Source organism: Solanum lycopersicum, chromosome 7 (genome assembly GCF_036512215.1).
Source record: "Solanum lycopersicum chromosome 7, SLM_r2.1".
Taxonomy (NCBI): Eukaryota; Viridiplantae; Streptophyta; class Magnoliopsida; order Solanales; family Solanaceae; genus Solanum; species Solanum lycopersicum.
In genome coordinates, this window is record NC_090806.1 from 10,007,732 (window position 1) to 10,035,635 (window position 27,904).

Here is a 27,904-nt window from a genome sequence, read left to right on the forward strand (position 1 = left end):
AACCACTTTAGAGATAGATAAAAGTATGGAGTTAGTACAACCACATGTACTATGTATGTCATAATGCATAAAAATCATAATAACGGACATTTAATGGAAATGTGCTCTTTTTGATTAAAACATCACAGTACAAGCATAAGAACAACATCTAACACCTTAGAAACACGTAATATCACATAAGCATTTTATCACTTCTTAAGAAAGGTTACACTGAACCATGCTAAGTTAAAGTGAATTAATTCAAGCTTCACAGTGAACTAAACCAATGTTACAGTGAATTACTTCAACATTACAATGAACCCCTTTTAGCATGTAATCCTCTCACTAAAGGTTATCCTAAGACTCACTTAAGTAAGACAAAGAGAGATCACACATACACCCTCTCTAAGAACACCTAAATGATCCTTAAGACTACCTATAATATGATAAATACACTTGCAATACACCAATCACACAACATGAGATCCTTTAGACTATCTATAGTAAGATCATTCTCACTTCATACAATAACATATAATATAATATGACATTCTCCTCACAAAGGTTATCAAAATACTTACTTAAGTAATCAAGAAGAGAACGCACATACACCCTCTCTAAGATTACCTAAATAATCCTTAAGACATCCTAAGTTTAGATTATGTCCACTTAATCAACCAACTTTCCTATCTAGAGTCATTCTTAAGACTTACCTAGGTAAAACATGAAGTGACCATTCCTATGCCCCCTTCACACCTAACTAGACAACCCTTAAACTACTCTAGGTTAGTATTTATTCATTTACATGATTTCCAACTTAAGTCATTATCTTCATTAGTTCATTTAAGATTCATTCAACATATAAGGACATTCAAGTAACGGTCTTGGAGAAGACTATGGGAATCACTCACTAACATCTTCAAAGCCTATTGTGTAATGTCTAGATAACGTCTCATACCACCACCTGAACTTCATAAAACTTATCCAACACTAGTAGATATCTCATATGATGAGAATAAGCAATAACCGACATAGACCATGGTTGCTAATCATGGAATACGGAGTTGTAACATACTCCGATGGAGGGTGTTCTACTTGCCAATGGTAAAACTTGGACACATCCCATACAAGCACATGGTTAAGGACTATGATGGGTTTCTTCGTACTCTAACATCATCCTTAACTAGAGCTACTTCCCAAACCATACTCACTCGGTGCTAGCCTTTGTTCTCATAGAGTGATTCACATAAAGGATCACATGAAGAGGTTTCATATCTAGTTCATAACTCAATCACAATTCACCTTACCAAAGAGGTCCCCTAGGGTTGCCTTTCAATGGTCAAGAGGATAGCTTAATGATTTTCCTAAGGATGATTTCATGTTGTTCCATCCAACCAACCTTAAGTCCACTATTCACACAAGAAGGATACCATTACGACTTTCGACTTCAAGGATATCATAACCTTACAACTAGATTGAAGGCTTAGCATCCTAAGCCAAGAATCTCACATTCACAATGTACATTATCAAGTAAGGGACACAAGTCTACCAAACAAGACACACCAATACTTCACTTTATCACATATAGCATATCATTCTAGAAGCACATAGACATAACCCACATCATATTTAGATAAACCGATTCACTACTACAATATCATCAATATAACCATCATAATACTTATATAACCAATTAGAAAGAATCATGCATCAACTCTAAGATTACATACATAAGGACATAGTCATAGTCTAACATGATCACCTAACAACATCAATAGAAGAACACATACATTCACCTTAATCCCAAGTAGATAGATATGATCATACTTCATATAGACCAAATACGCAAACCGTCATAATATGTCAATTAGTGCCGACAAGGCCATGATCATCATAATACATAAAGTAACGCCGACGAGGCCACATCATTCACAATTATAACACATAGCACCGCCACCATAAGTGGACCATACCAATCACAACATAATTAAAGACCTAATTTACATAATATAAAGAGAATTTGGGCAGCGTACCACCAATCCATTCTCACCACTTCAATCAATAGCTTAATCATCCAATACAATACCAAAAGGCCCTTACTCATGGCCATAATCATCAATTAAACACAAAAAATCATAATACTAAATGAATCTAAATCAATTCACTATGAATTCATCAATCTAAGACAGCCTATACATCAATCAAATAAAATTATTACATTATTCAATAGCCCAAAGGAAACTACACTAGAATTCATAAGCATTGAGACATGATCATAACACCCACAAAGCAGTCAAAAACTAGGGTTCATGAATTACATGGGTTCATAGATCGATTAGGTTAAAATCATCAAATTAACATCAATCAATCAATACACAATGATTCAAAAAATTTTATGCAAGAACCCATGGATAGATATCGAAATTGGACAAGTTAATCTTTGAAAGACTTTAGAAATCACTTTGAAGTTTGGCTCCTTCATGAAAAGATTTTCAAGGATGAAGACCATACTTACTGATGTTAATCCATGAAAATTGAGAGAAATTGGTGGAGAAATAAACCTTCAAGCTTTAATCTCCCTTCAAGCTTCCATGGAGTTCTAGAAAACTTTGGGTTTTGATTTTAGAATAATGAATTCATCTAGGTAATTAGGACTTATAATGTAAGACCCCAAAATGAGTTAGGTTTTCTAGAGCCTAACATGTTCGTCTTAAGGTTATAAGGTCCTAAAATTAATTATAGAATGGTTTAGAGGTAGCGTGTAAAGTTTCGGTAATTTGGAAGTCGAACATCAAGGGACGACCAAGACGTTTGACGATTAGTCACCTATGTGCCTCATGTGTCCCATGCGTGTTTATTTATTATATGTAATGAGCTTATGAATTCATAAGATTTTTAAATATGGTATATGGAGTTTTGATAAGTTTGGTGGTCAAACGACCAAGAACGTCCAAGGCGTTCGAAAGATAGCAATTAAGATGATCAAGTGTGTCTTGATGGGGCCTAGCTTGTTTGGACAAGTTGCGTGTACTTATTTTGGGTGAAACTCATGAGGGAGGTCTAAAACTTGTTAAAGGTTGTATTTACATTGGAAAAGTTCGGGTACGACTTCTAAAGGGCCCCGTAAAAGGCTCCACAAGAAGGACCCAAGGTTGGTCGAGACACTGTCTTGGCAGTGTTAATCGACGGACCAAACGACGGCCAGTTGGTTGAACAACGGCCCGTTGGTGAAGTCTCGTAGATGGAAACTTATCTTGGTCAGGTCTCAACCCAAAAATTGGCCAATGATTAATCTACGGAAGCCAAAGGACCGCCTGTCGATTTACCAACGGCCAGTGGATTGGCCCGTCGATGAAGGCCTGTAACTACGTCCTTGCGTCTGTTTTATTTAAGGGGTGAATGGGAAATTCACCCCATGTCCTAACCTGACTCTAATAGGTTTATTTATCTACTTTTGGGTGTATATAAGTCACGTGAACAACCCATTCCCAATCCCCTCTCACGAAATTGAACCTTCCCTCTAAAAATCTTCTCCCTAGAAACCTCCATTGTTATTGAAGCTCAAGAACAGCTTGGAGCTTGGATTGTCATGATTTATTCACCATGTTTTAGAGATTTTCATGTATATAAAGGTATGGTTCTCCTTAATCTCTAAGTAACATTTCACTTAGAGAGTTCTTCTTAATGTTTTAAAATAAAGTTTCATGATCAAAGTTCTTCTTCTTCAATCTATCCATGGTTCCTTCTAACAACGTTTTTAATGATTAAGTAATGATGAATTGATGTTAATGCATTGGTTTGAATGTTATTTTACCCCGATTGCATGATGAACCCATGTCCATTCCCAAAATTGATTTAGTCCTTACATGGGCATTGTGATCATGGTTTGTTCTTGATTGAATTGTGATTCTCTTATGTTGAATTGCTTATATTTTCTGTTATTTACGTGAATTAATTATGATTTGATGATGAAGGATCCATGTGGATCCATGTATGAAGATTTAAGCATGTCTAGCCTAGCTATCAATGTAATCACTGTAATGTTGACCTTTTAAAGTATAAAAGTGTAAATCGATTGTGTTGTGATTCATGTAGCTACTGCCTTAGGTTAATAAATTGGTTGAATTGTTAATATAAATATGATATGATCAAAGTATAGAAGGCTTGGTTTAATTGATCTAGGTGCTTTCTAAGCTATTAAGTAGTAACTTATGTTTACTGTAACATTGGTCCTTAATTGTATAAAAGTGGATTTTGAGTATGTTAATATGCTTAGGTCTACTGTGTATAATGTGTATTGACAATGAATTATGTGATATTGGATCAATGCGGATTGATCTTAAAGAACTTGAGCTTTACTTCTTATTGGGTGTTAAGTATGGTATTCACTGTAACATGGACTCTATAATGCATAATTTTGGAACTCATATATGTAAGTACAATTGTAGCTACTTCCCTAGGTTTATAAGATTAATGAAATATGAGTTATGATCCATGCAAGTGAAATTGGCTAATGGTCTATGTTCTTCTACTTTCTAGTATGTTAATGTGTTGTGCTAGTTGTAGTATGACCTTGTAGTAGCTTATACTTGAATTCATGTATGATTATGGTACTTAAGCTACTGACCTATACTTGATTTATTGATGAAAGAGTAGTAATGGTCAATGATGACCAAAGGCTAAAGGATTGGTAAGAATTCCTTTATTCTTCTACTTTTCTACTTCTTTATAGTAATGTTGATGAAGCCCTGTATGGCATTGTGTGGTATGGTCCACTTATGGGGCGGTGTTTAATTTATGTCATTATATATGTGTTAACCATGGACTTGAAGGCAAATTGATGATTATATGAATGAGTGGTTATGATGATCACTTTATGTGTAACTTGTGCCTAGTCTTCTACTTGAGTTGTAAATCTAGGTTATGTTACTATTGTTATGAGCATGTAAAGGGTTAAGTAATATCATGTGTAGGTGCTGCCATTAATGAATTGTTAAGGATTGATGACCCCTACCCATGTACCCCTATGTAAATGTGTGAATAGCTAATGTTAAGGAGCCTTAAAGTATAATATGAAGATTGTCTTGTCTCCTATGCTAAGTTGTGTTGTGTGTTCTATAATTGAAAGTGTAATGTGGTTTAATAGGGTGGTTTCCTCAATGAGTTGTTGATAGCTATTATGTGATCATGATGACCAATGTACGCACATTCACACATTATGCATGCTTACAATGTAGTGAATGTTCATAGTGTCTAATGAAAGGTTGTTTTCATATTCACTAGTGTCTACTACTATGCATAAAAAGTATATGTATGTGAAGTATGTTATGTATTCCTTACTAGGATGACTTGATAGGTGTACTAGTAGGGGCAAGGGTATGGGACCTTGTCTATGCATTGCACATGTGTACCTTGATAGACATAGTTCTAGTTTTGGTTTCCATATGTATGAACATGAATGTATGAACATGTGTGACTTAAGGTGTTATGTGAAGGTTTGCTCACATATATGTATACACACACACATGAATGACTAGTCAATAGAGAAACCTTGAAAGGTGTGCTCAAGTGTATCCTAAACTAGATAGTGCTAATACATATGCTATGTCCATGTGAAACGATTTTCTCACATGATTTAGGTTGATGAAATTTCATCTATGACCTATGAGCTAAGCATATGAGGGTATGAATCTCCTAAGCCTATATTTTATAAAGTAATGTAGTAATGGCTTTTCAATAAAGGGAACTAGCTTAGCATCGAGTGAACTTGAATATGAGTGTGTGTCCCTTCCAAATGAGGGAAGGTAGGTCACCATAAAACTCATGAGGTGGATAATTTCAATGCCTCAATAGGCATAAATAGGGTTTCCATAGTCAATAACCATAATGTCCCATCTTGGCATAAAGAGGGTTTTCACGTGTACCTCCAAGTTCCATTACTATGCTTGCCACATAGGATTTAGCAATGTGATATCACTTAGTATGCTAGCATGTGTTAATGTTCTACCTTGGCTAGGTAAGAACACCTTCCATTGTTTTAAGACTCTACGACACCAAATTCCATGTTTAGCACCCATGGTCTTAGTGTCGGTTAAGGCTAGAGTTTCCCTTAAGTAAAATGGACAATGGAAGTAAATGATAAGGGCCCTAACTAGGATAACCTAAGGGTATTTGCTTAGTGTAGGTGGGGGTATGGTACTTCACATGTACATTGCACAAGTGGATCTTAAGGGAAGTCCTAGGAAGGTGTTCTAATGCATGCCACTATGTATATGTTCTTTATACATGACTTTGTAGTATTGGTCTAATTGTTAAGAAGATATGCATGGTATGAGTCTATATGCATGATGTTGATCTTATTGACTATATAATGAGATCTTGCTTGACATAAATGAAGTTATCTTCTCTTACTATATTGATGTATGACTTGGATGTAAAGGCTTGGGGCCTCATGATAGGTTTACTAAGTATATGTGAGGTTATGGAGCCTTGCATGTACATTGCACTAGTAGACTTAGATTTGGGGGAATGAGTTAGGTCTTATAAGGTTCTCTATGAAGTAAAATGAGTATATGTGCATAATGGCTAGGAGTTCACTGTAATGTCCTTTTAGTATTGGCTTAAATATGTATATGTTGTACTATACTCCGATGATGGTATGTGTTGCTTCATGCAGGTTATATGTATGTTACTTGTGACCTTAAGGTGATGCATTGCACCAAGTATTGCTAGAGGGTTACTTGGGAGGTTATTGAAATAAAGGTAAAATAGTTCATTGTTAAGGAAAACTAGTTCACTATAATGTGACTTAAAAATGTAATAAATCCTATATGTGATCCTATGAAATGCTTGGCCTTTGAATATGTTTATATGATGTATGTGAATGATATAAATGCAATTGTTTGAAGGTTTTATAAAGATTTACTCAAAAAGGCATGAAGTATGATTTCAAGAAAATGTCCCTTTTTAAAATGCATGGTTTTACATGGTTGTCATACTTACTGCATTCTTGTACTAATCTCATTCTTCTCTACTTTTTACAAAAAATGTAGTTTATGGATGCTTAAAGGATGTCTATGATTATGGAGCTTGATATGTGATTCCCAAGCTCAAGGAAAGGGGTCCTTAAGTTCCAAGGACTCCCTACTCATGTCTTGATATAAAGTTTACTAAATGTTGTATAGTTATGTCTTATGTCTTAAGGGTCGTGTCCCTAATGTACTCTAATGTTTTTGAGTCTAAGATAGCAAAGAGACTTAGAGTCTTTATATGTATAATGACTTATATATATATATATATATATATATATATATATATATATATATATATAAAGTGATGTTTCTAGCATATGATGTTCTATGAAAAATTTTAAATGTTCCGCTAAATTTACTATGTCAATGCGATGAATGATAACTATGGGCTTGTAAAAGACCTCCGAGAGGTCAAGTACGACACGTTACTTCTAGGGGGTGCTCCCCGCATGATACATATAAACCCACTTAAATTACATAGAATGCCCTTAGGAAATATCCCTCTTAATTATTTGGAAGTGGGGTGAATTTATAGGTTCACCCTTGCATTAAACAGTGAAGGTGCAAAATTGCAGACTTCACCTACGCCTGCCCATTGACGGGTCATTTGTCCAATTACGGGCCGTCCTGGCTGGCCGTCATTTGGATCAGAGACTGGTCTTTTGGGAGCTTAAGCTCCGTAGTCTAAGTCTTGACCCACGCCCACCATTGACGGGGCGTCGACAAGCCTATCGGTCGTCGATTGCCTTAGTTATTTGGACTGGTCTAGACAACCTTTGGCTCAATGATGGGTCCTTCCTCAATGACCCTTGGTTGGTCCTTGGGGACTTTTGCCCGGATGTTTCCAACTCGAATATGATCATATACGAGTTTAAGTCCTCTCATATCAATTTTATCCAAAAATAACTCGTAAAACTCAACGAAACATGCTAAGATAAACAAGGTCATTTCAAGGCAAATCTTTCGAACGTCATGGACGTACTTGGACGTTTGACCTCCAAACTTCATGAAACTTGACACACTTCATATAAACACTATTATTACTTATATAAGACCCTCATAATCTCATAACACACACACATAAGCACATAAAAACACATGAGACCTATAGGTGACTAGTCATTGAACGTCTTGGTCGTCCCTTGACGTTTGACTTCCAATTCACCTAATACTTTAGAGAATGCCTCATTACCACGTTATAAAAAATTTTAGGACCTTAGACCCTCATAAAAAACATTTTAGGCTCTAGTTTCGCCTAAGTCATTTTAGAGGTATTATAGTTGGGTTCGTTCACCCACATGTCAATCATGTTTATTTCAGCAAAGTTTGTTCTAGAAAGTTGAACATTGATGAATCTTGAATATTGTTATTGAAATTGATCTTCGTTCTTGAGTTAGGTTGAGATTTAGAAGTTGCTTGAGGTTAAAATGTTGTTTTCTTGAGTTGTTTGAGTTTGATTTTTGTGTATACATACTGGGTATCTGAATATAAAGGGAATATGAAAAAAACACCGCAGTTTTTCATATATTTCAATGTAAAAATATGACATGCATAATTCATACAATGTTCATACATAAGAATAAATTAGTTTATACATGTTTTGAAAGACAAATGTATTGTTAAACTAGTTCATACAAAGTTAAAATATATTTTATACAAAATACATAACTGATTTATACACATTATTACAAAAAATTTAACATATGACATATATTATTATTACATTGTTCATGCATAATGATAATTTTTTTGTAATATATTTTGGTACATTAAAATATTGTTTAATTATTTCATACAAAGTTAAATATTTTTCTTACAACATGAATACATAACTGATGCATTATTTTGTAATGATTATATATGTCATACATGATTCATACAACGTTTCTACATAATATTAATTGTAAAGGTTTTTTTCATTTATTTAACTATTTCATGCAGAGTTAAACTGTATTTCAAACAATAATGGTAACAATGATAATTTATATAAAACAATCTGTATTTCATATTAATAATAAAGCACTGGGAAAAAAAACATAAATAGTTCAATAGTTAAAAAAAATCATGTCATTCAAAATAATGTAAAAGGGTGCAACGAAATTTCCTACTTTCTATTACGAGGTCTTGGAGTAGGAAAATTGGTGGTTTCCATAACTTGTTCTTTTGTCGTGCGAGATCCACCATACTTGCTAGCAATTGTACCCGTAACTTCACTTTCACTTATTGTGCCCTCTTCATTCTTTGATTTTGCATAATGTCAAAGTAATGTGGCATACCTCTGACGATGATATGTTGAATCAATATCAATATCAAATACATTAAAAACATCATTGCTCATATATTCGGCAAAAAGAGATGTGTATGGATCACAATCACAGTAAAATATTTGAAATTAGAAACATTTTATAATTACTATATGATGATGTAATTTTAGATGAAATGAATAAACTATAACAACTATACATACTTGGAACTGTCTTCTTGTTGAGGAACATCTATCACATGCTTGATACTAAGAGGTTCGAATTAAGACTTCTGTTGATACTCAGGGAGATTGTTAGCATACAAATCAAGCCTTTTACCATAAAACCCCGTGCTTGACAGAAATAATGGAATCATGGTTGCAAGTTTATCAACAACTTCTTGTACTTTTTTGGTGTGAACGGATCCTCCAATCATCGAATCGTATACATGTAGACATCTAAGTTTGATTCGGAATACAACAAGAAACCAATGGAAATTGTCGCTGATATTGACAGGGATAATTACTTCGTCAACCCTATCCCAAGCATTGTTAGCAAGCAACTTAGATCCTCTAATGCACTGTCCAACATCGTGGTCTGGGAAAATGCATCTCATGTCGCATTCTGACTGTCTCCATTGTTTCTCAATGTTATTAATCCACGCATTAAACCAACAGTCAACAGTACTGTAAGAAGTGACTGTTTGGGAGTATTTTGCCTTCTTTCGAAGATAATACATAATTGTATTAATATGTTGTTACAAATAAAAAAACATATATAAAACATAATCGATACCTCCTACAAAAATTATATATAAAAAAGGTATATATATGTTTCATAACCAATTCATACATAAATCATACACAATCAAATTATATACTGATTTCATAAACATTTCAATAAATTTTATTCATGAAAAATAAAATAATTATTCAACATTGAATCAAATTATGTCTTACCCCATCCTCCCAAGGTCTACTCGGTTGACTCATTATTTGGAAAAAAATCTTTTTCTGCGATTTTGACTACGTCAAAGTCCATTTGAAAATGAAATGTATTTTTAGCCTTTGAGTATGCTGCTTTCCTGTGTATATTGTAATAAATATTATATAAATTTTGAAATTGTGAAATTAAATACATTTATTTAACAAAATTTATAACTGCCACAACTGTTTGAAACATCTTTGAAAACCCATTGGTGGAACTCCTCGATCCTTTCATCTGGAATATTAAATCCATTGTGACTTTGGAATAGATGTTTGATTGGGAAGAATATAGGTACTCTCTTTGAACTACTTTCGCCTTCCGACAGTCTAATATAAGGAGAAGAATCGTATTTGTGGGGATTCTTATGTCTTGGTTGCATGTTTGGAGTCGTGGTAGCATTAAGAATTGGATCAACTGCGATGATTTGCGTCATACTAAAATCAGGATAATCATCCAACATTGGTGATTTTGAAGTTGATGATCCAAATACGTCAGCGCTGAAAGAACCACCAGTTTACTTTTGAGCTTCATGTACATAAGATAGAAATCGTTATGTAAATATAAAATTTAAAAATAAAATAGATTTCATAATAATGTGTATATCATACCATCAATGTTTGACATGTGGACGTGTTCGTCCATTGAAACAGACGGCATAGCCGTTGGATCTTTAGCAGATTGTGCAACATAGTGATTGGCGTCATCCTGATATTAATTTTTCGACAATGTCAATACAAACGATATTCAAATATATGTATAAAAGACACTTTCATACACATTTAATACATCATTGATACAATAATTTTATATATTGAAAAAAATATTTTCAGACATGATTAATACAAACATTTATACATATATAAGAAACTTTCATACATAACTAATACAATATTTATACATGATTCACATAAATATATGAAACTTTTTTCAGTTATTCAGTTAAAAGTCAAACAGTGAGCATAAATGTTCAGACAATTAACATAAAAACATCAACATACAATGATCAAACAACATTCATACACAGCAAAGACATTGATTCATACCTGTTGTTGTGCCTTTGGTATTGGTTGACCTCTTAACAATCTAATCTCTTCAATTATCAGCTTAGTCGAGTTATCGACGTAAGTCTTGATATCAACCATGTGCTTGTCAACCTTATTATTGTATAAAAAAATTAAAATAATAAAATAAAAAAAGAGTAATTATATTAGTTCATTAAAATTAGATTGGAACTAACAGTAATTTTGAGATCTTTCAACTCTGTCTTAACCTGTTAATTAAAACGGAAAAGGGCCTAAAATACCCTCGAAGTATTGAAAATGGTACACAATTACCCTCCATCCACCTATTGGCCCCCAAATACCCTTCACATCCACTTTTGGGTCCAAATTTACCCCTTCATTAACAGACCAAAATTAAAAATAATTAAATAATAATTTTTAATGACGTGACACTCAACAATTGGTTGTAATTTAATTATTTAAAATAATTTTAAACCCAACCATTACCCACCCAATTTAACTAAACCCACCTATTTTAACTAAATTCACCCATTACTTTTAAGTCAATATACTACTGTTTATACTGGCTTGAACTGCATTTTCTTCTGAAGACTTCGTCGCAACACACTGTTGAGCTTCTTACTGGCTGTCTTAAGCTCTTTAGGACTATTATGTGGAGTTGGTTCAGGTAAGCATTTTGAATAACTCCGTCAGCATCTTCCATCTCCTCTGATTGAATTGATCTCAATGGAAAAAGTGGAGGAGGCAACTAAGGTACAGCTGATAGAGTGCGTATGGGAATTAGAGAGTTACGGCGTGGAGCAGATGTAGGAAGAATCCTGTGTGCAATGGGACACATAGAAGCTCTCCCCGACCTCTTTAGAACGACTGGTTGTTCATCAATATCTGGGTGGGTTTAGTTAAAATGGGTGGGTTTAAAACTATTTTAAATAATTAAATTACAACCAATGGTTGAGTGCCACGTCATTAAAAATTATTATTTAATTATTTTTAATTTTGATCTGTTAATGAAGGGGTAAATTTGAACCCAAAGGTGGATGTGAAGGGTATTTGGGGGCCAATAGATGGATGGAGGGTAATTGTGTACCATTTTCAATACTTCAAGGGTATTTTAGGCTCTTTTCCGTAATTAAAATAATAAGTTTTGATATGTATAGTGTAATATCAAAAAACTATTCTAATTGTAAATTTGTATTTCTACCTCTGCAATCTCAGCTTTCAACTCTACAAATCTTTGTTCAAAATCAACGCCATGCTTTTCCGAAGTTCCTTGCTCTTCTGAATCATGGTGAGTGTGAGATTGATGTAAAATGGTGTCGTCCACAACATTTAACTCTTCTTCCGTAAAAATCATATTTCTGAATTTATGCTGCAGCAAAGAAAAATATGAGAATGTGTAACAATTTATAATTACTTTAATAATGTTCAATAAAATAATTACCTGATTGCTATGTGTTTTGAATATCGTTTTCTTTAAATCGTCAAAAAAAATATATACATCATTTGTTGTCTTCCAATTCAAGATACGCTGCGTGCGATCTGAAGCATGGATATCAATTGTGTTGTCAAATGAATGACAACACTCATAAAACCATACCTGCAATGCTACATGGAACTGATTGAACTTAAATGACGAAGGATTTTTTTTCCAACTTTTGACTGCACATTTAAGTGTTAAATAAAACACTCACTTCCCCCATGAAAATGTGGCACACTGGTCAGACTCAACTAAATCAAAATATAATTTAGAAATTGTTATTTTTGAAGGGTCTGAAGCAGTCAGAAAAGACGAAATAAAGTACAGATTTCCCATTTTAAACGGTCATCCTCTGCCCAATAGTTTTTCATTCTAAACTTTTGGTAAAAATTTGACTTGATGACTTTGTCCATAATCCTAAAATTTTCTGAGATAAGTCTATTTGGAATAGACGGGTCAGAAACAAAATCAGAAATTGATCCAGATTTCAGACCGGTTATCGCTAATCCAAAGTGTAACTCTTTACTATTTACATTGATAACAAACATGTCATCTCTGGCATTTTCAGTTTCAAGAAGGAAAGTATGGCGCAACAACTGACATTGGATTTTTATGTTATGTTAATCATAAAAAAATCCAAATGATGTTTCTTGTAAAAATTGTTGGAACTTGTCTTGACCGAGGAAGGTCAACAGATCAGCAAGCACATTCATGTTGATACATGAAGACAAACATGTTTGTCCCTTCTTCTCCTATAAAATTGGTAGAACTAAATTAATACATTTAATTTAATATATAATTTCATAATAAAATCATAGATATACTACCATGTTAATGGACAATCAATGCAATTCATACACAAATCATACAAACTAATTGCATCAGTTCATACATAATTCATACAAACTAAAAAACAACAGATCATATATAGTTCATGACAGTCAATGCAATTCATACACAAATCATACAATTGGAGTACATCAGTTCATACATAATTCAAAGAAAATTAATACATATTAGATTTTTAAAAAAATACAGCGTATTTCACATACAACATTGAAAATTCATTTCATACACGATTAGTACATAAATCATAAAATATTCATACATAAAAATAATTGTCAAGTTAAATAATGAATAAACAACTATACAATACAAAAATAGCAATTCATACAAAACTAATACATAATTCATATATTATAGAATTGCCAAATAAAAAAAAAAGTTAAACTCAACTACATATAATATTTTAACAAAAATTTAAAATAATCCTTTTTACTGACCTTGACAATTTTTGGGGGTTTCTTTGTGCGTTGTATCTCTGATTCCTTCTTTGAGGACGTTTTTATCGATCGACCAATTTCAATACCTTATGATCTTTTATTAATTCATCAACATAGTCAGAATCTGATTCTGACGATGTTTGAATTTGTTTTTCCTTCCTCTTCTTCCCTCTTTCTTTTGCATCTTTTTTTTCAGTCTTCGATTTCCCAGAACTGACAGTCTGTTTTTCAGTTGATTTTCGCAATTGAGTTTGTGTCAATATATTGAATGAAGGAGCATAAAAGTCATCATCTGATGATTCTTCAATCATTTTTTTTACTTTTACTTGATGTTCCACTGGCTTTCCTCGACATTCTTAACAAACTTAACAAAAAGGTAAAATAGTCTATGAAGATGCTATGGAATGAAATAGATCTGTGATGGGAATGTGGAAGAATCTGTTCGAAATGGGAAAGATGATGGTGAGGACGATTTAGGGAGATGATTTATGACGATTTGGGGAAGATTATTGATTTAGGCGTGTTGAGTGATTTTGCAGGGTGTTCGACTATTGGGTGTAGTGGGGGTGAGTAGTTATTGGACAACGATAAAGAAGAGATTTAATTAAAATTAAATCCCTAATATTTAGGTTTTGTATTAAAAAGGTAATATTATAATTTGAACTGTAAAAAGGTAACTGTTAAAAAAGGTAACCGAAAAAATTTATTATTAATATTAATCTGAAAAAAATTTAAGAATTTATTTTTAAAAAGGTAACCGAAAGATTAAAAAAAATATTTAAACATAATAATTATTATTTACATAATTACTTAAAATTTATTTTTAATTAAATATATTATTAATATTTTTAATTGAAATGCTATAACTTGATAATAATGTACTATAAGTAATTTATTATTAAAGAGTATGTTTGTAACTTGATATATATGGTCTTAAATGTATATGGGGTGTTATTTTTGTTTTTAGTGTTATAAATTTTTAGAAATAGATTATAATTTTAGCTTAAAAGTATGTGATTTCTGTAATATGTTCTTTTTTTTAAAAAAAATAGTTACAAAAATTTCACCTTTTAGTTACTTATTACCATTATCTCTTATAAGTTTTATAAATTTTCAAAATCTCTTATTTTTCTCTTAAGTCAATGATGTCATTAATATATCCTTCCCTCTTTAAAATCCACCCTTCTTTTCAATGTATCAGCGCTTTGATTTTTCGGCCATTTATACGGACCCTCCAATAATGTATCCAACCCTCTTTTTAATGTATCATCGCATGTATTCGACCCTCTTTTTAATGTATCAATGCTTTAATTTTTAGACCATTAAAATATTCAATCCTCTTTTTAATATATCAACACTTATATTATTATACTCGTTTAAATAATTTCGATAATCATAAATTTAAAAAATAAATAAATTGTAATGTTGCTATGTTATTTCTGTAATGGATTAATTACGTGAATGGATTCCTTTTAAAAAATAATTACATATTTTAAATATACTTTTTAATTATTACCATTTATAGCAATTTTTTTAATTTTTTCCTTTTCTCTGTCTCGCTCTTTCTTTCTTTCTCTGTCTCGCTCTTTCTTTCTTTCTCCTTTACTGTGTCTCGCTTTTTTTTTCTTTCTTTCTTGTTTCTTTCTTTCTTTTGTCCTGTCTTTCTTGCTTTTTTTTTGCTCTTTCCCCCTCTCCTGCTATTGCTTTTTTTCTTTTTAGAATAATCAATAATTCTAGATTGAATAAAACTTGTATCAATAAATAATTAGACAAGTAATATAATCATAACAAATGAAGAGGCATAAAAACTGTAAAATGAATTAAACTTTAATTAAAATGTATTACAAACATATTAAAGTTGAATTATTAGAAGAGAAATAATATAATCATAACAAATGAAGAGGCGTAAGAAACTGCATAATGAATTAAACTTGAATTAAAAATATGTTACAGAAAAATTAAAGTTGAATTATTAGAAGAGAATTAACTATGAATGCAGAATGTAGAAAACAAAAGAACATTCTTTGATCTGCATGTAAACTGAATAAAACTTGTATCAATAATCGTAACAAATCAATTGATTAATCGCAAAGTAAATTAAAAATACAAAAGTGTATTAAACAAGTATTAAAGTTAAGGTAGAAGAGAGAATTAAGCATGAATAAAAAATGTAATAAATAAAATATTAGACAATGATTTATAGAGTGAAGTAAACTTATATTTGTAATGAATTAATAAGTATCCAATAAGAACAAATAAATGAATTAAAAACTGCAAAATGAATTAAAATTGTATTAAACGGTATTAAATTTGAATAAGAAGAGAGAATTAAGAATAAATGGAAAACATAACTATGACTGACAAGACAATGATTTGTAGAGTGAATTAAACTTGTATCAATAATGAATTAAACAAGTATCCAATAGTAACAAATAAATCAAAAGGCCGTGAAATGAATTAAGTTTGCATTAAAGTAGTATTACACAATATTTAAAGTTGAATTAGAAAAAAGAATTAAGAATGAATGGAAAACATAACTAACGAAAGATATGACAATGATCAATAAATTGATAAGTTATATTAATAATGGATTAACAATAGTGACAAATCAATCAAAAAACTTCAAAATGAATTAAATTTGCATTAAAATTGTATTATCTAATTTAACTTTAATACAGTTGCAAAACCATTTCAATGTTATATTTAGTTCATTTCAATCTAATATTTCTCCTAGAATCAATTTTAAACTTAATCAAACCCTCTTAAAATTGAGATAGAAACTCCAAACGACATTTTCAATCATTTGTACGAACTACCTATTCAAACTTATCACAAATTTATAAAATTCAAATAATGAATTCAAAATTTGAAGCTTTATAATGACCATCAATAGTGAACTCTTATTTCTGTAATTTTACAAATTTGAAGTTTCTGCTTAAAAATATAATTTTATACAAATTTACAGTCTTTTTGTTTCTTTTTTCATCTTGTTTTTGAATAAAAATAGTGACAAGAAAAAAATTGATTTGAGGAATATAATTATTTAGATAAAAAGTTCAAAGAAAAAAACAATAATTAAAAAAAAAAAAGAAGAGGAGGAAGATAAATAATACCAATGAAAGAGACAATTAATTAAAAGAGTAAAAGAAGAAGAAGAAAGAGACAAAGAAGCAAAAGAGTAAAAAGAAAGAAAGAAAGAATCAAAGAAGCAGAAGAATAGGAAAAAGAGTTGAGAAAGACGTGAAGATCGTACAATTTTCTTAATTCCAAAAAAATGTCATATTTAATTAAAAAAATTATATTGACATAAATAATAAATATTGTTATAATATAGTATATTTATGTGATTTACCCTTCTCTAATTCGCTCATGTCCGAAATTTATCTCATAGAGCCAACACCAAAAAAAAGCCCACCAATTCACCCAACAGTACAACATACAACATACAACGCCCAATTACCCGACGCCACAACGACCCAACTTGAACCCAAATAGCAGTACTCTCTCACTGTTAAGGGGGATTTTTTGTTTTGAAAACGCAGCTTTTTGGGGTATTGTTTTGAAAACGCAGCTTTTTGGGGTATTGTTTTGAAAACGCAGCTTTTTGGGGTGTACTCTTAAGAACACAATTTTGCAACTCAAAGAAATCAAACCTATCTGAATTCCTAAAATTATAGTTGAACGTTTTGTTTGTTGTTTTCCTGCTCGTTGGAATCCGGTGAAGTCATTGCTCTTCAACTCGTTCGTCCCACTTTGCTGCTCCGGAAAAGGTAAGTTCCTGCTTATTCTATTGTGTTGTTACTGTGTGTTATTGATTACATTATTTCTTAATCTCCTACCTGACTCTTCTTAAATGCTTAGTCTTAATTTTTATACAGAGTTTGCCCTAGAGGTTTTTTTTTCTATTATATTTTGTATAATGGCGACACATGTCTTAATCTCTATTAGGCTGTACGACTTGATTTCTTCAATGTGTGTTTTCGTTTTTGTTGGTACAGTGAAGATGTAATTGTAGTCTGCGCTGTTTTCTCTGTTGTTTCAATTCACTATTTTACACTGTCACTAATGATAGCGTAATATCATGATGTAATGTATTGAATCTTTGCTTTGGTCTGGCTGAAATGTTGTTCATGTTATATCAAGTTTTCAACTAGCAATTTAAGTTTGTTATAGCTTCCTGCTTAATCTGGTTGCAGCTGATAAGGTTACTTATTATTCCATGCCTTAATCTGTTTAGATGCTTGCTAGGATCGTTAATTTATACCAAAACTAGTGTTGTCTGCTTATTTTGAATGCATGCTCATGTATGGAAATTGTGTTAAAGTCTATAGTATTGTTTTGGTTTTGCTTGCTGCCATCTTCTCATTTAATTTCAAGGAATAGAAGTATTTAGCTCTATTTTATCATAAATTGTGTCCCTTTATCCCTTTATCAGATGGCAATAGCTACATTATCTTTTGCTTAACTTGATTGACAATTATATTAAAAAATCAACTTTTAATGAAAGGTCACATTCTTATACGGAAGTTCTTGTCTACAACAGCCAATGAATTGTGAAAAGATATTCTTCTTAACATCAATCTACATTAAGAAAACTCAAAAGTCATGTTTTCAAGAAACCAGAAGTCACTTCACAATTGCACTCATAAGAACATCAATATGTATCATCTAACCTTTTTCATGGATAACTAAATAAGTGAATGCTTCATATAAAAACAGGAAAAATAGTTTCAACACTTTCATGTTGCACAAAGTTCTAATAGCATGGTGCAAGAAGTCAGCTAGGTAAATTTTCTAATATATCAAACAACTACATCGTTCGGAATGTAGGAAGGAATTATATGATGCCACAAATAGCACAAGAGAACAAAGGAATATGTTTAATGCCCATACCAAAATTTAAACATTTATCTTACTTTAATATTATTATTAAATAATACTTATTTAAATAGAAATGGCATCTAATTTGAGGTTCCCACTTTTATAGAATATAGAATAGATAAATATAGATATAGATATAGATTATTAAACAATAATTATTTAAAAGAAGGGTTACTCTATATTTAGGTCATTCAATTTTTTAGATTTGGGGTTCCAAAAATTATAATATATATATATATATATATATATATATATATTTGTTTAGTTTATTTCACTGATTGGCTGAGTAATCTCAGTAATGATGAGACAACCCTTACTTTTTGTTGTTTAGAATATCTATATATGAATTTGGAGTTGCTCTAATGGAATTTTTGGTTACTTAAATGCAGATGAGGATAGCTGTAGAAGGGTGTATGCACGGAGACTTGGATAATGTTTATGCCACCTTATTGCATTTGCAAGAAGTTCAAAATATAAAGATTGATCTCCTTTTATGCTGCGGCGACTTTCAGGTAAATCCACTTGTTCCTTGTTAGCTTTTGACACATTACTTATTTTTTTGATTTTCCCAAATGAGTTGATAATAAATCACATTTTTGCTCGTATTTTTTTACATATACGACGAAATAATGATCGCACTTGGATTTTGTTGTTTTGAAGCTTCTATGTATAATTATTCTTGTAATTGTTATCCATTCATTCGAAAATTAGGCTTTGGCTCATCCTTTTGATTCAGTTTAAGTGTGCTCTTCATTATTTTGAATCATTCTTCTTTGATACAACTCTTTAGTGTTTATTTTAATGGTTATAATACAACTCTTTAGTGTTTTGATCTTCTATGTTTCATGATGTTGGTAGTGATATGGGATTCCTTGATTATTCTTAATTCATGGTTACATTGAAGAAAACCACAACCAAGAATAAAATTTGAGATAAGAGATTTCTCATATTAACTGATTGGCTGAAATGTTGCAGTAATTGAATTGCATTCACTTAAATCCTTGACTTGACTAGTACGAATTGAGATATTTTATTTGTGCGAACAGGCTGTTAGGAATGAGAAGGATCTGGAAAGCTTAAATGTGCCACCTAAATTCCGGAGCATGAACTCTTTCTGGAAGTATTACTCTGGAGAGAAAGTAGCACCGTTTCCAACTATATTTATTGGAGGAAACCACGAAGCATCCAATTACCTTTGGGAACTGTGAGTTGGTGCCCATATATGATAACTGCAGTCAATATTGCATGAAAGTGTTACCATGATTGATATACATTTCTGTACCTCATCTCTTAATCTTGAACATCCAAAGAATCTTTATCAGTGTTTTCTCTTTTATATATTTTCTTGCACTAGATCTTGTTTGTGATGATATATAGTCTTAATAAAAGTTGTTCAATATTGAAATTTAAATGGCTGGTCAGCTGTCTTATAGTCATTTGATGTAGTTGAAATGATCAAGTTACGTGTGATCGATGACTGTCTTCTGCAATGAACTATTCAAATTTTGTTGTTCTTGTATTACTTGACATTCGAGTGTCTACTGTCAAGTGCTTACAATAGTATTAATGGAAATTGAAGAAAAACATCTTGAAAGAATCGCAAATGAGTTAACGGTCTCTGTATGAAGAGCTTTTGTTTGTGCTGTGTAGTGATTGATTGTTTTAGGTGAACCAGTTTACTTCCTAAATCTTTAGTCTCTTGACTCGTGAAATGCTTTCATCTATTTATTTGCATATTTATCACTTTAAAATAAATGTTTAAACTAAGGAAATGCTTACTTGGTAGAATAATTGAGGTGTGTTCATGTTGGTCGAGACACCACCATTATGGATATACAACATACTACAACAACAATTATGCTTTAATCCCAAACTAGTTTGGGTTGGCTATACATATCCTCAATATCCATTCTTCCTCAATAATTTTATAGCTCTAAAGGTTCTCCATATTTTCTATTGTGATACAAATTTCAAATACAACTGGAAAGATCTTGCAATCATTGGAAATAATGTAAGTAAACTAACACAACTAAGCCTTAATCCCAAGTACTCCCTTTGTCCAACTTATGTGATGCGATATAGGTGTAATTTCATTAATTTAGTACTTAAGGTCTTCCCTCGTCAAACGAATAAAAAAAGAAGGTTGGTGCACTTCCCTTTTTGCTCTATCCTAAAAAGAATGTTACCTTTCTATATTTAGAAACGATTTAACTTTAAACTTTCCATATATGCGTAAATGAGATGATTTATAGTCACACAAATATCTATGGCTTGTTTTAGACCACAAGTTTCAGAACTCTTTCCACATTTCTTAAACTTTTTGCCCATTTAAACTGTTGAATATAAAATGGAATTGAAGTAGAAGTTAGTATCACCTATGTATCTTTTCCTTTCATTGTGTTATGTTTTTCACTATGTTCTCCTGAATTCTAAGAAGTTTTAGGTCTTTTGCACAACTTCCCCACGTTTGTTTTATGTCTATCTTGTTCTATTTTAACACCTTCAATGACCATAGTATCGCACCTTCCAACTGGTCTTTTTAGAGGTGTATATAGAACTAATCAAAATCATCTGAGGCACCATATTGTTGAATTATCCTCCATGATGATCTTTGTTCCTTCTGTCGGATGTAATTTTTTAAATGACGTCACATTCATCTTAACTTCTGGCATTTCTACAACACCTCTTAGAAATGTGCATGAATTTAGAAGTCCAGTATTCACTCCCATATAACATTACAAAAATGACCTTATAAACTTTTTACTTTATTTATTAAAAGAATTGTTTTTGGAACTAGCCGTTGAGGTGTTGCAACTTAGAAAAAAGAAGAAGAATATTAAGGATTTCATTTTCTCACAAGTTATTGTTTAGTTTACTTGAGCACGAAGTTCAAAGCTGGTTTGATATGACCAGTCATGTTGTATTTCTCCAATGGCATAATTCACCGGGTTTCCTTAAAATTTCTCTGTTGGATGCATTCTGGATTGTTCTCTTCTCTTGCAAACTTGAGCATGAGAAGGAGATTCTTTTTCTGTTCATAGATGCTCTTTCAGCTATAATTATAAAGGTATTATAAGATGGAATGGTGAATGAGGAATAACATGGAATGTAGGATACATCCCTTCTGATATGCTAGTTTGCTCAACTTGCCTCCTAATACAATGACTATTTGTGCTTCCAGGTACTATGGAGGATGGGCAGCACCTCAGATATACTTCCTTGGATTTGCTGGAGTAATAAAGTTTGGCAACATTCGAATTGGTGGCCTTTCTGGAATTTATAAATCACACCATTACAATATGGGTATGTTAGTCCCAGCAAATACTATCTAGATTTGGATATTGACATTTTTGTTGTTGATGTGTTAGCAAACTTCTAGGTTTTGTCAAATGCAAGTTTTATTGGTTGGCTAATTCTCTGTACCTAGCTCCTCTAGATTTGTTACTGAATATAAGTTCTATAAATTCGAAATTGGATTTACATGACTGCTATATGTGATAATTGCCTGATATTGGGCAGGGCACTATGAGAAGCTACCTTATAGTGAACAGGATATTCGATCGATATATCACGTTCGCGAGTATGATGTCCACAAGCTCTTGCAAATTGAGGAACCAATTGATATCTTTCTTTCACATGACTGGCCTGTTGGCATCACCGCCTGTGGGGACTTGAAAGCTCTTCTTCGTCAAAAACCTTTCTTTGAGCAAGAGGTAATATCCCAAGGCCCTTCTATCAGTCCCCTCACAGAACCCAATTCGTCCCAAACAATTCTTCTTTCTTTGTAACAGTTGGGAGCATATACTCTCATGATGTGGCACTTAAAAGACTGAAGTTGGGATCCCAAACCTTTGATTCTGTTAATTTAGTTTTCTTCAGTAAGAAAATATCTACATATCTGTTATGTTCAGTTGTTCACAGAAATTGTGTTTATCATTTCTTTAATTTCTTTGCCCTCGTGTCATATTCGTCTTCTGAAGTGTAGAACTATACTTGTGTCTTTTTTTTTGGGCCCCTAAATGCTCTGATAATTTCAGATATGTACTCTTTCAGATTCAGGAAGGAACTCTGGGAAGCAAACCTGCTGCAGAATTACTGGGAAAGTTGAGGCCGTCTTACTGGTTTTCTGCACATCTGCACTGCAAATTTGCTGCTTTAGTTCAGCATGAGAAGGATGGTCATTCCACTAAGTTTCTTGCTCTTGATAAGTGCCTCCCTGGTAGAAACTTTTTGCAGGTCTCTCTCTGCACCTTGCTGTTTACTGAGTCAAGAAGATCTTTTTATAGTTCCAGATAAAGTTAAGGCTGAATACATACACGAACACTTAAACTTGTCGGAATTTTTCATTTAGACACCTAAGCTAAGCATATAACCTATTGAACACTGCATCTAATCTCAAAATGTGCCTATCAGACACTCTTGGTGACATGGCAAGTTGCGTGGTCATCACCTGAACTTGAGCGCGTGATTGACGGAAAAATAGATTTCTGCTGGAAAATTGGTTTCTGGCCTTTTTCCAACTTTTCTTCTTGTACGTTTCATGAGAAGAAGAAATACACCAGCAAATGATTTTTGTGAATTCTTCTTTCTTTTCTTTACTGCTAATAAGTAGAGTTCAGCTCTAGAACAATAATACATGCTTTTAAATCTTCCTTCTTCAGATTCAAGTGGAATCACATCTTCCATAGTGCTGGCCATCAGACTCCTTCCTCTTGTACTATTCTTCTCATCCTTTTAGCCGAAATCCTTCCCTCAAAGTCTTTAAACTGATTTGTATAATCCCACAAATTTGGAATCTATTTTTTTGAGAATTGGTAACATTGTATTCTTCGGCATTAAGGATATAAGGATATGTTGGAGACCGTTAGAAAATTAGAAAAGAACAAAAAGAGTAATACTTACAATGATCCTAAGAATTCTAAAAGTTGATCTGAATTCTCTATTCCTATCTCTTTAAACCAACATATAAGTCCAATCTGGAACCTATTGGTCTTCACTGGAATATTGTCAGGTGAGATCTAAATTTATGTTTTTCCTCAATATAATTCTGCCAAATCTAGGAACGCTTTTGTGACCCTAGTCTGATTTTGTTTTCCTCTGTTTCACCGAATTATTTTTAAGGCTCCAAATCTGAATTATTTCTGCTTCTCGGGGAAATAACCTCATTGGAGAGGAGATTTACAGAAGTCTTTTCAGGCCAACTCACTTTTCTTTTGGCTTTTTGTTATAGTTGCTGACATGTCTTTTTGTCATTGCTTTTACTTGCCAAGTCACATTAAGTGATTTTCACGCATTTCAAGTTGTTTAGACTTGTGAAATAAGTAATCAATAGACACAATTTGACTGGAGTTAAAGTGTTCAATAGGTACAAATCTTAGTTAAGTGTTTAGATGTAAAAAATCGGAAAAGTTTTAAGGGGCCGCATATGTATCCAGCCTAAATTTATGTGTGTGACTCACTGAGTTTTATAGGTTATCGAAATTGAGTCCGGACCAGGACCACATGAACTTCAACTTGATGAAGAATGGTTGGCTATCACAAGAAAGTATAATGCTGTCTTCCCCTTGACAATCAAGAATGCGAACTATAAGTATGTACTTTTCATAGTTCTGTTTTTATCATGTTTCTGGGAAATCAACTGGTAACTCCCTCCATTTTGATTGTAGTAGTGTGCATCTCGGCACAGAACAGTGCCTCCAGTTTGTAAGAAATAAGCTGCAGACAAGAGGATCCAAGCCGTTTGAATTTGTTCAGACTGCGCCATGCTACAAACCTTCTCAACCTGTAGCTGACGGTGTCTTCCATGGTGATGATCTGTACACCAGGACATTATCTATGCAATTACTTTTTTTTGTGTGTCATAAGTTGCTCACTGGAGTCAACTGAGTCTGTTATAATCATCTAGAATAAAAACTGAGTTTGTCCTGTACTACTCAACAAGTGAGATTAAAATTTTGTCCAGTAGAAGCTCACTGTTATCTCCATTTTGAAGTCTATGAGTACTGTTTAGTGTAGTACTAGTTCTTGTTATTATCTAGTAGTATATTGAAAGATACTTTATAGCAGTGTGGATGTTGATTCTTTCTCTTTTCCGTTTCCTTCACAGGTTTCTATAAAAACCCTCAGACAGAAGCTCTTCTACAGTTTCTGGAACTTGAGTATCTTCTCAATAAAATGCCAGAATCAAGGAAGCCTGCTGCAAATCTAGCCCCATTAATTTCAGGATGTAAACTTTCTTCCTCTATTGTTCGTAAAATTATTTCGCCTTATGATTCATGATCCGCTATCTGTATTCAACTGACACTAGTTGAAGTTTTATGTACTGTTCTTTGATTATTATGACACAGAGAGAAGAAAACCAGAAGTTCTAACATTTGAAGTATTTGGTTGTCTACATTTTTCTTCTGGAAAAATGATTCTCTGACATAAAATATTGAACATTTTCACTTCTCCTCCAGAATTTTTTCTCTCTGATATAATATAGAGCCACCTTAGATACAGTTTAGTTAGTAATGTATTTGACGTTCACAAAGGATTCAAATAGCTAGTGCAAGAATGAACTGATGCTAAAGCTTAAGCTCTGGTTAGTTTAGGAATATTCCATGTACATGACAAGCATAATTTCTATACGGAATCCCTTTGAAGAGTAATAGATTCTACCCTTCGTTCTTTTACCTTTTACAACTTCTATGACTATTTAGGCGAGTCATAGTTTATTACCTTTCATAAACTTCCTTTGTTGGTTTAAAATTGCATTACCTGCGGCTGCCAGAGATCTGCGATTACATATTCTGTTGTGAACACTGTGTGTGTTATTATGCATTCACTCACATTTTCTTTTGTCAGCATTGTCATCGTACTTTAAACGGTTATGCTATGCAATTTGATTAAGTATAGTTGACGTGTTTCTAGTATAGAGATATCTTGTATATTAAAGTCATAACTTTTCGTTCTTCTATTTTTGTTTATCTAAATAACTGGTTGACTTTTACCTACTTTTAATGCATTCTCAGGTTCCTTCGATTACCTCGGTGAAGATATACCCATAGATGATATAGATGATACAGAGGATTCCAAAGAGGTTGACCCGGAATATGCTCAAGAAGGATAAATCTTAAGCTCAGATCTTGGTACTGAAGTAGCTTAAAGGAGATTAAAATGGATTTGTTGGTTTGTGATTATTTGAAAATCAGTTGGTGCGAATGTCTTCACCGAGGACATGGTCTTTGATAGGAGGTTGTGGAGGACATAGATTAGGTTAGTAGGTTACCAAGTAGTAGAGGGTTGTCTAGCTATTTTTTAGTATTTTGTCGTTCGATTTTTGTTACTATGTGGTGTTTCTTGCACTTTGATTATACCATATTATTTTGTTGTACTTATTGTTCAACGCGAGTTATTATGCTTTCACATATGTTATGTTACCCCAAGGGTCTATTAGAAACATCCTCTCTACCTTTGTGGTAGGGGTAAGGTCTTCGTTCCCCAGATTCCACTGTGTGGACTACACTGAGTATGTTGTTGTTGCTGACGTCTTAATTGTGTCTTTATTTTGTCACCAAGATTAACTTTGCCCAAATTTGATCAAGAACTACTTGGCCTTTGATAATGTTTGGAAATGGAGTGGTAGGTATCCTCTTAGAGGTGACCAACAAGTGGGAAAGATGGGCTCCTCTGACTCCTTCACACTGTGCTAGACTGCTGCATACCTATCATTGTGCAGCCATATACGAAGCGTGTTCATCATTATGCTCTCTATGAAGATGTTGGATGTGAGATATTTGAGGACTTGTTCCAATGTGGTCTCATCTTGGGTATCAAACAGCCCAAGGTGCTAAATATTTTTCAAAAAAAAGAAAAATTTGATTTACTTCTTGAGGTGATGGTTATTTAACTTGAATTGCAGTTGGAGATGATTCTTCCTGATAGGGCCTATGCCTTCTTCTACCATACTTACAAGGCACAAAAGGAAAATATGCCCTTGTTGGATAAGGTATGTAGCTCTAATTCTAGTCAGCAATATTGACTGAACAGGCGTGGTAATTTTTTTTTCTCGAAGATTAACATTTTTGATGGATATCTAGATCTTAGCTGAAAGGGCATCTCTGTTCGACTATGAGCTTATAGTTGAAGACACTGGAAAGAGGTTACTTGCATTTGGTAAATTTGCTAGTAGAGCTGGAATGATTGATTTTCTACGTGGATTGGGACTCTGTAAGCATTTTGTTTATAACTTGAAAAGATGATTTATTGAATTTCATCTATAGTTTCTTGTTAGATTTTGCATGAACATAGACCCTGCTGTTTATCTTTATTTGCGCACTCCAGTAATGTGTGTGCGTGTATGTTCTTTTCTTCTTCTTTAGTACCTTTGGTGTTTTACTAATACTTAATTTAAGGATGTGCATATCAGGGTATCTCAATCATGGCTACTCAACACCTTTTCTCTCATTCGGCTCATCTTACATGTACTCTTCATTGGCTGCGGCTAAGGCTGCAATGATTTCTGTTGATGAACAGATAGCAACTAAGGGACTTCCATCGGGAATCTGTTCTCTTGTATTTGTTTTCACTGGTTTTGGAAATGGTACTGTGTACAGTAACTTAGGCTCACTAATTTCAGTTCATTGACATTTCTAGTTCAACTTCTATTCAAGATATATTCTATTCACCTATTTCCTTGATCTACTCATTTCACATTGTGCTCCATAAAACTTCTCATTGTATATCTTTTGGATAAATCTTGAAATCCTTTGTAGTGTCTTGTGGTGCACAAGAAATTTTTAAGCTTTTTCCTCATACATTTGTGGATCCAAGAAAACTTCCAGAGCCACGTGAGATGGTAAGATTGACATATTTATTTAAGACGCTGTAATCGATATATTGCTTCACTTGATCGAGTTTTTTAATCTTTCATGTTCCCATATTACTTCACATGAGCCAGTCTGAGTTGATTTTTTGGTGGACCGGACCGGTCCCGCCTGGCCCCTTGACAACCTTAAAT

The 27,904-nt window shown here is 32.8% G+C and overlaps 1 protein-coding gene across 6 annotated transcripts; it reads left to right on the forward strand.

Moving 5' to 3' along the window:
• The first annotated feature begins 17,237 nt into the window (after positions 1 to 17,237).
• On the forward strand, positions 17,238 to 27,592 carry LOC101262023 (lariat debranching enzyme). Of its 6 annotated transcripts, XR_011210583.1 has the most exons (12): positions 17,238 to 17,792; positions 19,293 to 19,415; positions 19,950 to 20,107; positions 22,085 to 22,206; positions 22,423 to 22,616; positions 22,957 to 23,139; positions 24,375 to 24,493; positions 24,570 to 24,709; positions 25,010 to 25,129; positions 25,917 to 26,033; positions 26,807 to 26,893; positions 26,985 to 27,592. XR_011210583.1 is itself a non-coding variant. In XM_010325086.4 (11 exons), the coding sequence occupies exons 2-10, from the start codon at positions 19,293 to 19,295 to the stop codon at positions 26,012 to 26,014; spliced, it is 1,257 nt and encodes a 418-aa protein (XP_010323388.1). In that variant the 5' UTR covers positions 17,238 to 17,792; the 3' UTR covers positions 26,015 to 26,033; positions 26,531 to 26,730. The 6 variants fall into 6 exon arrangements, 3 of the variants coding, with proteins under 3 accessions (XP_010323388.1, XP_004242903.1, XP_010323390.1); XR_011210582.1 differs by lacking the exons at positions 26,807 to 26,893; positions 26,985 to 27,592 and adding an exon at positions 26,531 to 26,730 and having other exon boundaries at positions 25,917 to 26,160; XR_011210584.1 differs by lacking the exons at positions 26,807 to 26,893; positions 26,985 to 27,592 and adding an exon at positions 26,531 to 26,730 and having other exon boundaries at positions 24,573 to 24,709; positions 25,917 to 26,160.
• The last annotated feature ends 312 nt before the right edge of the window (positions 27,593 to 27,904 follow it).

Bases quoted from the DNA above. Each gene is read 5' to 3' on its own strand.
- LOC101262023 (XM_010325086.4), top strand. From the start codon at position 19,293: ATGAGGATAGCTGTAGAAGGGTGTATGCACGGAGACTTGGATAATGTT. The intron at 22,617-22,956 runs GTAATATCCCAA...GTACTCTTTCAG, and splicing joins AACCTTTCTTTGAGCAAGAG to ATTCAGGAAGGAACTCTGGG. The intron at 23,140-24,374 runs GTCTCTCTCTGC...TGAGTTTTATAG, and splicing joins CTGGTAGAAACTTTTTGCAG to GTTATCGAAATTGAGTCCGG.